This window comes from Siphateles boraxobius, unplaced genomic scaffold (assembly GCF_051911475.1).
Source record: "Siphateles boraxobius isolate OS27281-9 unplaced genomic scaffold, OSU_SipBor_1 16, whole genome shotgun sequence".
Lineage (NCBI taxonomy): Eukaryota > Metazoa > Chordata > Actinopteri > Cypriniformes > Leuciscidae > Siphateles > Siphateles boraxobius.
The window spans coordinates 17,744,849-17,756,288 of NW_027508766.1; the positions used below are offsets into that span (position 1 = coordinate 17,744,849).

At 37.3% G+C, this 11,440-nt stretch overlaps 1 protein-coding gene and 1 long non-coding RNA gene across 2 annotated transcripts in view; both read left to right on the forward strand.

Moving 5' to 3' along the window:
* The window catches only part of LOC143739400 (uncharacterized), a 119,076-nt gene extending 109,109 nt beyond the window's left edge, over positions 1–9,967 (forward strand). The window contains exons 2-3 of the long non-coding RNA XR_013204180.1: positions 9,060–9,553; positions 9,820–9,967. This is a non-coding gene — a long non-coding RNA (uncharacterized LOC143739400). The remainder of the gene's footprint in view (positions 1–9,059; positions 9,554–9,819) is intronic.
* surf4l (surfeit 4, like) lies at positions 537–9,477 on the forward strand. The gene is made up of 6 exons (XM_077231900.1): positions 537–791; positions 3,548–3,734; positions 3,811–3,887; positions 4,003–4,046; positions 4,153–4,339; positions 8,201–9,477. The coding sequence occupies exons 1-6, from the start codon at positions 744–746 to the stop codon at positions 8,465–8,467; spliced, it is 810 nt and encodes a 269-aa protein (XP_077088015.1). The 5' UTR covers positions 537–743; the 3' UTR covers positions 8,468–9,477.
* Positions 9,968–11,440: the final 1,473 nt, after the last annotated feature.

The window sequence follows — 11,440 nt, forward strand, 5'->3', positions numbered from 1 at the left end:
TCTAGTACGAGTTCACGGGTGGGAAGTCACGGGTTTGACTACCGTTCCAGCGCACTTTCACGGGTATAAGGTTGGAAAAAGAAGGTTGGAAAAACCTGTTCCACAGGTTGCCTGAAACGCGGCTTAAGGTCACAGACAGTTTGTGATGGTTTGTGTGGAGTGTTTATCCCAAAAGTTTTTTTGAAAGCACCTTGCCCACCTCCACTTTGGTGGAGAAAAGGAAGCAAAACTGAAACGCCCAGAATGCATATAAAGTAGAACAGATTTCTTGTTTTAAAAAGGGGGAAATCCACACATATATTGTGTTCATTATTAAGTAAATAAATTTCACAATAATTTGTTAAACAATCATAAGAATGATTAAATACCTAAACCCATATAAGTAGTAATAAACATATAATGTTTTATGTAGGGGAAAAAAAAAGAGGTCCGCCATATTTCAACAAGATTTCTGTCCTCGCCACTGGCCTGAAGAGTAGACCAGACGTCACTCCTTGAGCTCTATATTCTGGCTGCATCAGTACACGTGGCATGTACATTTATGTGTGTCCTACAGGGGGCGACACTGCAAACTGCAGGGCATTATGGGGCGGAGATGGCTTTCTAGTACACACAGACGACGGTGAAGCAATTTTAGTAGGAGATCTGTAACACAACGGGTTGCTGACATAGGTATTGATAAACGGAACGGAATCAGTCTAAGGTGTCCTGCAGACGGAAATCGTCTCTTGGATTTTGGTGTCATGGCTCAAAATGATTTAATGAGCAACGCGGAGGACGTGGCGGATCAGGTGAGAGAGCAGAAGGCCTTGCCAGGGAAAGGAACTTGCACACTAAATCATGGAGACTTCACTGATTCAGTAAATAAACGGTTCCTAAGTTCTGGGAAGTCCATGTGTGCGTGTACAGTTCGGGTCATGTTTGCTTGACTGCAAATTAGACATGTTTATTAACTAACTTCTAGTCTTGTGACCCAGATGGAGGAACTGAACTGAACTACTAGTGATAACGTTACTGTCTAGAATAACTGTGCCAAAACCTTGATTTTCCAGGGCTGCTTTCGAGTACTGATAAGGACTGCATGGCATGCATTTATATAGTCGCGCGGTATATAAATACGTTACATTTACAGTATTTTGCGTGCCCAGAATGTTTGAACGTCATACAAACTTTATCTCTAAATCATTTGCATCAGTGCAGTCACACATCTGTGCATTTGATGAAGCAAGAGTAAATGATGCACTGTTACTATACTCGTTTGATAGTTCCCGTACGATGACTGATTAGGAAAAGATTAGGTTTTGTTGTCCAGGTTTAAAAGGAATTGGACAGCTGGACATTAATCGAATGCGTTTGTTGTTTACGTTGCAAAATGTGCATTATTCGTATGATTATGAATGTGTTTGGGGCTCTCTCATGCCGCGTAGTTTCTGCTTATTTTGGGCTTAATAACAAGAAGTAATTTTAGGATTATGCCATGCCTTAGAAGCATATAATGGAGTTTGGTTTATCAGTTTTGGGGATTTTAAGGCCGAAACAAGGCCATTAGTGACATCATCTCAGTTTATTAATTTATAGCTTAATTTTCAGTGTCATTTTGGTAAATTGATTAAATCACAGCCAATGACGGCTATATTTCTTTCTATTTTTTACCGGTTTTATCACATGGCAACGGGAACAATATTAAAAATAATATCTTTCTTTTATTTATACAATTCTAATTCAGTAATACTATCGTTTTTGACAGAGAGCAAATCTGTGATAATCATGGAAACAAATCAAATGCCCTCCAGGCATCCAGACTAAGAGTAATGTTGACACACAGGCAGACATTGGCCCTGATATCTTTCCCCCATTCATTAGTCTTGCTTGGTACTTGTTGAATGCTGATTGGCTCGTTGTCTACTTAGTGCTGATGTGGATCGTCTGGGGGCGGGGCTTAGCAGAGGCCAGTGTCAAAGCTCTCAATAAGCCTAGAGTTAATCACAAGCATGTTTGGAGAATGTTATTGCCCATGTAAAAAAAAAAACTGCCTTGTACTGACATTATATATATCAGCACATTTTTATTACAAAATAACAGAATTCATTGTCTTGTATAGTTTATGCACTACAGTTTACTTACTTTCAATCAACTTTTAAGAAGAATGTATTAAGTTGATATTTTCATTTACCAATATAATAGGCTATATTCTAACAACCTTGTCCTTATTACAGGTTAAGCGATGATGTAGGCCTAATAATCCTGTAAGAGTAAATTGCCGCATCTTTATTCAACACCTGTTATGAGGAATTGGAAAAGATTTATTGCTAGTAAACTACAGTGATATTTAAATGCTGGAGTTATAGCCCTTGTTCTCATTATGAGTCATCAGTTGCAAATGGATGTGCTTTTGGCCACCTGTTCTCTGATATTGACTGAAATGTAGGGAAAAGGGTAATTGGAGCTCATGGGTTAAACCTTAAACAACATGCATTTGAAGAGCTGCTTCAGCGCTTGCTTGCTTGAAGTAATGTAAAGTTTATGTAAATCTAAAACATTCACCCTAGGGAAATAAATAGATAAAAAAATTTTTTTGCTATATATTCCTGTTTGAGGTTTGTAAAAAGCTGTAAAACCGTAAAGTAAAAAAAAATGCAGTAAAGCAGAAAAATTGTATAATTACTAGGCTTGCTGCGGTAGTTGGTGTTAAACGGTGTTGTTCAGCCGCACACCGATTACATCACTTTCCCACCGTGGCACCGCTTTTTTTTGATAGTAATAAATCGTTTAGTTCAGTTAGAGAACGGACACTACAATTAAAAACTGAAGGCGTCTATTTAATTCAGTCTGAGCCGAACAAAAATAGCTCCACAGATCAACAACAGGAGTCAGATTTCATATCAAGTCAAGTCACCTTTATTTATATAGCGCTTTTTACAATACATATTGTTTCAAAGCAACTTTACAGTGATAACAGGAAATAATGCAGCTGTGTCATTTATCACATGCCAAGAGTGAGGCGAGCTGACTGTCAAGACGATTTTGGAAGATTTGGTTTCAAAGTGAAATGTAAAAGCAACTATTTGGAAATATTTTGGATTTAAACCCAATGCTAACAGGGAACCTGCAAACATCAAGGCAATCTGCAAATTTTGGCTGATGGTGGCAGCTTCTGCAGGTAGCACTTCTTAATTACACACACCCCTTCATGGTGTATGCCGTGTTTTTGAATAATTTATGTTTAATATAAGCGAGTTTGTCATTGTACTGTTTTGTTGTTGTGTTTTTCATTAATAATAATAATGAACCCACCATTCAAGCAATTGCCGCTAATTCGAAAGCGAAAGTAAAATGTGCACGGGCATTTAAAAGCGAGGTGGATAAGAAGGAAAAATTGCTATTGTGAGACCGGTATTACTGGTGTTGTCACACGTCGATTGACCGGTGGGAAATTCCTCCTTTATCAAGTTCCTTAATCTAACACCATCTTACACCATGTAACATGATTATGCCTGTACTGCTCATACCTAGATTTGGGGATTTTTGTCTTTTCGTTCATCTCTAGTTCCTTCGAGTGACGAAGCAGTACCTGCCCCATATAGCGCGTCTCTGTCTGATCAGCACGTTCCTGGAGGATGGCATTCGGATGTGGTTCCAGTGGAGTGAGCAGAAAGAATATATTGAGACAACGTGGGGATGTGGGTTCTTTCTGGCCACACTGTTTGTCTTAATCAACTTACTCGGACAGCTGGGTAAGAAGTTTGTTCAGCAGTAAAAAAATATTCAAGTTGGGCCATTCAAGTTGTATTAATCTTCTCTGTTAAACAGGTGGTTGTATACTGATCCTGAGCCGTAATTTTGTGCAATATGCCTGCTTTGGATTATTTGGGATCATCGCCTTACAGGTGTGAGCATTCTGTTTGAGGTTTTTAAGATGTACTGTAATTGGATATAATCTGTGGATAGGACTATAATTGAGTTAAACCGTTTATTTATGGTCTTGATCTTTATCTGTTCCAGACTGTTGCCTATAGCATTCTTTGGGACCCAAAGTTTTTGATGAGGTAAGTTTTTTTTTTTTTTTTTTGCAGGATACAGCAAATATGAGTAGATCATCCTATGTTTTATGACCTGATCTCTTCATTCTTGACTTCTCTCCTCTGTGTTCAGGAATTTGGCTCTGGGTGGAGGTCTACTGCTGCTCCTTGCTGAGTCACGCTCTGAGGGCAGGAGTATGTTTGCTGGTGTTCCCACTATGAGAGAGAGTTCTCCTAAACAGTACATGCAGCTCGGAGGCAGAGTCCTGCTGGTGCTTATGTTCATGACACTGCTGCACTTTGATACCAGCTTCCTCTCGGTGAGCAAACATCCTCAACCTGTTAAATGGGGGAATCGCAAAGAAATGCGATTTATCAGTTTACCCATTTAAATTATATTTCATCCAAAAATAAACACGTTTTTTGGTGCAAAAAAACACTGCAAACATTATAAACGAACCTCGAGAAACATAATATAAAATTCTGAAACTGCATTTCATGACCCCTTTAAGATTTTTAGGTAACACTTTAGTTTACAGTGTAATTGTTACACGTTACATGTAATTACTGTAGTAATAACTATAAATTATGCATAATTACATGCAATTAACCCTAAACCAAACCCTATAGTAAAAGTATTAAAGTATCAAGTAAAAATCTTAATGACCCAAAACTTTTGAGCAATATAGTGTATTCTTTGTGTATATTTTGTTTATTATTTAAAAAAATTGATTCTGTCATCATTTTCTCACACTCATGTTGTTCCAAACCCTTAAAACTTTTGTTCATCTTTGGAACACAAATGAAGATAATTTTTAATAAAATCTGAGTGATTCATCAACACACACACATCAGTTGTGATAAACAGAAGCTCAAGTATGCTTGCTTGACGTGCGAGAACCAATGAAGTTCATTCTCGTGTGTTACCAATGAGGTTTGTTCCCGCTTGTCAAGCAGGTTCGTTTGAGCTTTTGTTTGTGTCCACTGATCGATGTTTATGTGAATAAAAGCCTAAATTCAATCTGTTCATCTTATAAAGTCAAGTCACCTTCATTTATAAAGCGCTTTTAGCAGTATGAATTGTTTCCAAGCAGCTTTACAGTGATAATAGAAATTGTCTAGACCACAGCTCTAGAATAAAGTTATTGTCCAGCTAAAGTTAGTTTTGATTGATTCACTTCCGTTGCGAAGATCATTAGTTATTACCTTAGGGCCCGCGAACACGACACAGTTCTAACAGAAAAACCCTTAACGCGCTCCGGCCGCCCATCCGCATAAAACAGTGCCTGGTGTCTCGAGAACGCACTCCCTGAAATAGGTTCGAAGTGCAAACGATTATCCGTTATCTCTGCACAAACCTCAAAAGCACAGAGATAAAACCACAAAAACGCAGACGGCGCACACATGCTCGGCACGTGTTCAGTCGATAGGTATGCGCGTTTGAATATATATATGTGCGCAAGCGTGTAGTCCTTCACAAGTCAACCCTCAAAAAACTTCTTGTCTGGCCTTAAAAAATTATAATACAGAATTTTTTGTCGCGTCTGCGTAGCAACACGAACCGGAATTATCCTGACAACGTTTTATCTGTACAGAGGTAAAGGGAAGGAGGCCTTCACTAGTTGACACTTCAGTACTGCGTTGTCGTCGAGTCCAGGTGCAGGTCCTTCATCAGATCTGCATACAGCCTGGATCCGGTGGACTGCGGTAAACCTCAGGATAAATAGAGAGACTAATATTAGCATCCTATATACATCATCCTTCTTATGATGTATAAAAGATTATACATCAGGATTTATGGGCAGTGTTCCCGGTTCTGGCTGATCTAAACTATTGCAGCCTAACATCGAATTATAGAAGTCTATAATGTGTTATGTGTATGCCAGGCCAATGCACATAAAGTGATTGTGTCTTTTCAGAAAATTTAGACTAAGCTGCTCAATTCATATGGATAAACTCTCTATGAACTTTTTGAAGCGTCAAAGTGGTAGTGACGTAGACTATCAATAGAGAGTACAGAACTGACTTAGATTGCATTAAAATAACTTGGTGTTCCGAAGATGAACGAAAGTCTTACGGGTTTGAAACCACACAAGGGTGAGTAGATGTCAGAATTTAAATTTTTGGCTCCGTTTCTTTGTAAAAATATCTACTGAATTTGCAGCAGAAAATTAGATTCTAGAATATTACAAAAAATTCTCAACAACACTTTTTTAAATGAATATGTATTTACCTTTTTAGAAACAAGCTTAGATACTTGATATAAAACTTTAGTCAGCCCTGTTTGCATGTCTTTGAATGTAGGAGACTCCTTTTTGTTTATAGTTGGCCTTTTCTGGCTTTATAAATGTTTTTATTAACCCAGCATATTATAACTTGGAAGAACATCTAAAACGTATTATTGCACTGTGTTCAGCTCTTTGATGTGATTGTTGCTCAGGATGTGGGTTTGTGGTTGAGTATTTGTGCCAATTGCATCATGATGCAACCTGAAATGCAAGCTTTCTCAAACCTGATTCAGTTTATCTGTATAAATGTTGCATTATAGTAGAAATTGCTCATGCCTTGTTTGGTTTGCAAACATTAAAGCTATAATGGCAAGTGTTTTCAACACTGATGTCATTCATCTCCATGGAACAATTCTGATACACTCCTGGCTGGCTGGGGTCTTTGGGCCGTTGGGGCCTAATGGTTAGACAGTCAGACTTGTAACCTGAAGGCTGCGGGTTCGAGTCTTAGTACGGGCATGAAATGTGAGTGGGGGGAGTGAATGAACGGCGCTCTCTTCCATTCTCATTACCCACAACTGAGGTGCCCTTGAGCCAAGGCACCTAACCCACAATCACCTCAGCAAAAATGGCTGTTCTGGTTGTGTGTTCAATACTCACAGCTGTGTGTGTGCACACATATTAACAAATTCCGAGTATGGGACACCATACATGGCTACACGTCACGTCACACAGTCTGTTCTGATACAGTCATGGTAAGCAAAGGCAAAATGTGGGCATTACGTCCAGTTATAATTCGTGTAATTGTACGTAGCAAAATACATACTTAGTATTATCAATTTTTAGAAGGGAGGCTTTGCATGTCTTTCATTGTTGACATTAAAGGCCATACTCTTCAGTATTTTGGCATAAATTCTTCTGACATCCATATAGGGTGACATTATGGATGACACAACATATGCACATTTTCAAAATACATAAACAACTACACACAATGAATAATGAATGTGGCACAGACTACTTTAATTAAAGGTACATTTGCAATGAAGATTTCCAAATGGTTTGTGCCAACTCTGTCAACCACAATAAACCCTACCGTTCAAAAGTTTAGGGTTGGTAAGAATTTTTTTTAAATATGTTTTTGAAAGAAGTATGTTATGCTCACCAAGGCTGCATTTGTTTGATAAAAAATATAGTAAAAACAGTAATACTGGGAGGAGATGACACAATTTAAAATAAGTGTTTTCTATTGTAATATTTTTTTAAATGTGATTTATTCATGTGATTCCTGAATTTTCAGCAGCCATCATTCCAGTCTTCATAAATCATTCTAAAATGCTGATTTGATGCTCAAGAAACAATTTCTTATTATCATCACAGCTTAATATTTTTGTGGGAAAAGTGATGAATTTTTTTCCAGGATTTTTTTGATGAATAGAAATTTCAAAAGAACAGCATTTGTATGAAATAGAAAGCTTTTGTAACAAAGTTAATGTATTTACTGTCACTTTTGATCAATTTAATGCATTTTGCTGAATAAAAGTTTTAATTTATTTTAATACAATTCTTACTAACTCCAAAATCTTGCACGGTAGAGTATTTGGAAACCAAACATGGATAACTTGCCACTGTCAAGCCTATGCAGTTCACAGCAATAATAATAATAATTTCAATGTTTAATTTGAGGATATTTTCTTTACTTTTGAATCTTAAACCATTTTTATTCCCAGTAAAAATGGGTCACCACAAAATTGAATGTGTCCCAAAACCAGTGTCTGAGATGTGCCTTCTCCGTTGTAGTAATCCTTTTCACCACTTGAGGTCAGACGTGGACAGGTTTTCAGTTGCATAGATGATTTCTGCACTTTTGAATCCTCCTTCCTGTATTACAGTTTTACATCAGTCACATGTGTCACTGACTTCCTTTTTCTAAAGTATATGTGTTTTCTTCAGATTTTGCAGAACCTGGTTGGTACAGCTCTCATTGTCCTGGTGGCTGTTGGTTTCAAGACTAAACTGGCGGCCCTCACCCTGGTCATCTGGCTGCTGGCCATCAACGTGTACTTCAATGCTTTCTGGACCATACCAACCTACAAGCCCATGCACGACTTCCTCAAGTACGACTTCTTCCAGACCACATCAGTGATCGGTGGCCTTTTGCTGATAGTAGCACTAGGTCCAGGTGGAGTGTCCATGGATGAGAAGAAGAAGGATTGGTGAGACGGGACTGAACTCAGAACGGCTCACTCGGTAGTTTGCCCTTTGGCCATTTTTTTCTGTGCAGTTATCACACAAAGCAGGTACACTACTTAGAGGAAGGAGCCAATCAAGACGTGGCCTCACAAAAATACCCAAGGACCAACAGAATGACCTGCTCTCCACTTCCCATGCACTGTCTATGTTTTCATCTTGTGTGCTTACTGAATCATTTCTACCAGCACTTTTAGACATATTAGGTTATCATATTTATTTTCTAAGGTTCAGGTCAGATTCTGTTATTTGAGAACCCCCTTGAAAATCTGGAACATCCATGTTATAAAAGCTGCGACCACGTTGAACGAATAACAAATTCATCTAATTTGCCATTTTCTCTGCCTTTTTATTTTGGTGCCAATTGCAAGTCATTGTACCAAAGACGCATCCTCAGTGATATACTTCATTTTGCCTTCGAGTTTTTTTTAAAGCCATTTTAGTTAATCACAAAATGAATTTGAAGTAAAATGGAGAGTCGATGTCATTGAGTTTGGGTCAGCCGGACTTCAACTGATATCGTTGCTGTGTTGAAAATTACTGCACACGGGGTATTTCAAAGTAGTTAAACGTAAAGAGGAAAAAGTTTAATGGCCATTTTGAAAACAGCTGCATTCCATTTTAAAGATTCATTGGCTTTTCATGCTCTTGTAGCAAGCTGTTAGTTTGTAATCGTGTTTGCTGTCTCTTGTCAGGTCACTTTAAAGTTTACAACAGGTGAATTATAGTGGTTCTCGAAACAAGCAGAGAGTTAGATGAGAATATTGAAATCCTGTGGTTTGTCAGACTTTGTGTTTAACCTCTTTGTACAAAAAAAAAAGAAATAACTATAAAACATTGATTTTCTAAGTGTTTTAAATATTTGTTTTGACATATAAATGGTAAATAAAAAATGTCGGTTAAGTTTTTTTTTATTTTTATAGTTAACCATTTTTTATGAGTAACCAACAATAAAATGTAGTGATATTCAAAAAGCAAAACATTTTTTGTCTACATGACATGGGGGAAAAAACGGTCACTGAAGGTGGTAGTCTGGACATAATGTAGTTCAAACTGGTCAAAGGTCAAAGGAAACAATTTCCTCAAACATTCAGCACAGAAATGTGTAGGCGTAAACAATTTCTTGCTTCAATAATGCTTGACATGATGTTCTACATAGTATGAATGCAATAAGTAAATAGAATGTATGGAGGAAAGCCTCCTCTAGTTGTTTATTATAGTCATTTTTATCTTTTTAGACTCATGTTTGCCGATAGAAAACATTTCGTCTGGCCTACCAACGGTATTTACGATTTTGGACATTCTTTGGACTGAAGTTTAAGATAATAACAAGTAGACCACCAGGAAAACCTTACATGACCACCACATAACTTCCATTTGTCTATCAGAGCGTTACGGTGATTTGGTCCATATACACACACAATAGTGTTGATTGTGTGTGTATTGAGAGACGTGAAATCACTACTACTTCTATGTCCTTTTTAGTTTTATAAAGTAAAGTAAGACTGCGATAATAACTGTGGTGTTGCGTTGCCAATGTAAATTTCGTAAGGAGTTTTAATATTATTTTTCGGAAATTTTGCTTCTCAATCAACATTCCGCGAATGTACATTCCTGGAGATAAGCAGTAGAGGACGCTAAAGTTGTTTCTAACGACTAGTTGCTTCAAACCATTTCCTTAAAAGTGATTTTTTGTCTTCAGGTAGCGGTTAATCATAGATTCAGTCCATCAAGTCTTCAAGTAAGGTGTTTTTTGTTTGTTTTTACCGTATAGGCTAATTGTGTTTTTTCCCTCTGGTTCTACGGTTTCTGTTAACTAGCCTCATTAACTATCGTATGAATGGGAGAGTTTGATTAACATCACATTTGATATTTTTAGTTTAGGCGATATCTATCAGCGTACATAAGATTTTTAGTTGACTGGTATTGAAAGTGCCACAAAGTGTCATTATATTGTGTTTGAATGTTAGCATATGCCATGGAAATACCATAATGCTCTGCATTTAGGCCTACCGTGGTATTCTTCATCAAACTTCGAATACCAACCATTGTACATAAATAAGAGCGATCGAAACTAGTTGTCACACTTTACTCCAGTAAATAAATCTTGGGTTATGCATATTTTTAATGTCCCTTTCCTTAAAAACAAATGTTAAATTCTTGACTACAAAGAAAAAGATTATTAATGGTCAATTATATGCTTTTCAGGGATTTTTTTTTAAACTATTATGAAACAGCAAAAAAATGGTGAAGTTTAGTTAAAAGAAATTCCTAACAATTGTTCTTTTCAACAAATTTTTGCATCATTGCATTGTATAAAAATTAAGATAGCCTATATCTTGCCCCAATGTGAAATTTATATTTAAAAAAATTACACTTGCCTTGAGAACACAGGTCAACCTTTCAGCTAGTTGACTAGTTATACTGTGGACTCCTGTTTCATAATGTGCTTTTATTGCATTTTACTTTAAAAAAAAATATGATAGCCACTTTTCAGTCTTCAGTTTGCGGGAATCCAAACTAACCTTTAATTATTTAAATTTCAAAGAGGGTTTTGAAACCAACATACAAAACTAGTACTGCAGTAGCGTGTTTCTTGTGATAGAGATTTGATATTGAGACCAGGCCCTCTGGCAACATAACTGGCAGTTGCTGTTTTCCCTTCATCTTTTTGTTTTCCTCAGCCTTTAGCCAAGCAGTGATTGCTCTGTAAAGGAAACATTATTTATAAACAAATACTGCCTCCTTCCTTGGCCACACTAGCATGAGTTTGTAAAGATACTGTGGGTACAGAAGAGTTCAGCTGCAGGTCAGTGGAGATTCCTCGGGTTTACCATACACATCCCATTCACAAGCCTTGAGGGAATAAACCTTCGTCAGGGACCAGGGTATAGTGCCATGTAATGTTGGACAGGAATGTAAACAAGGCTGTGAGTTACAGAA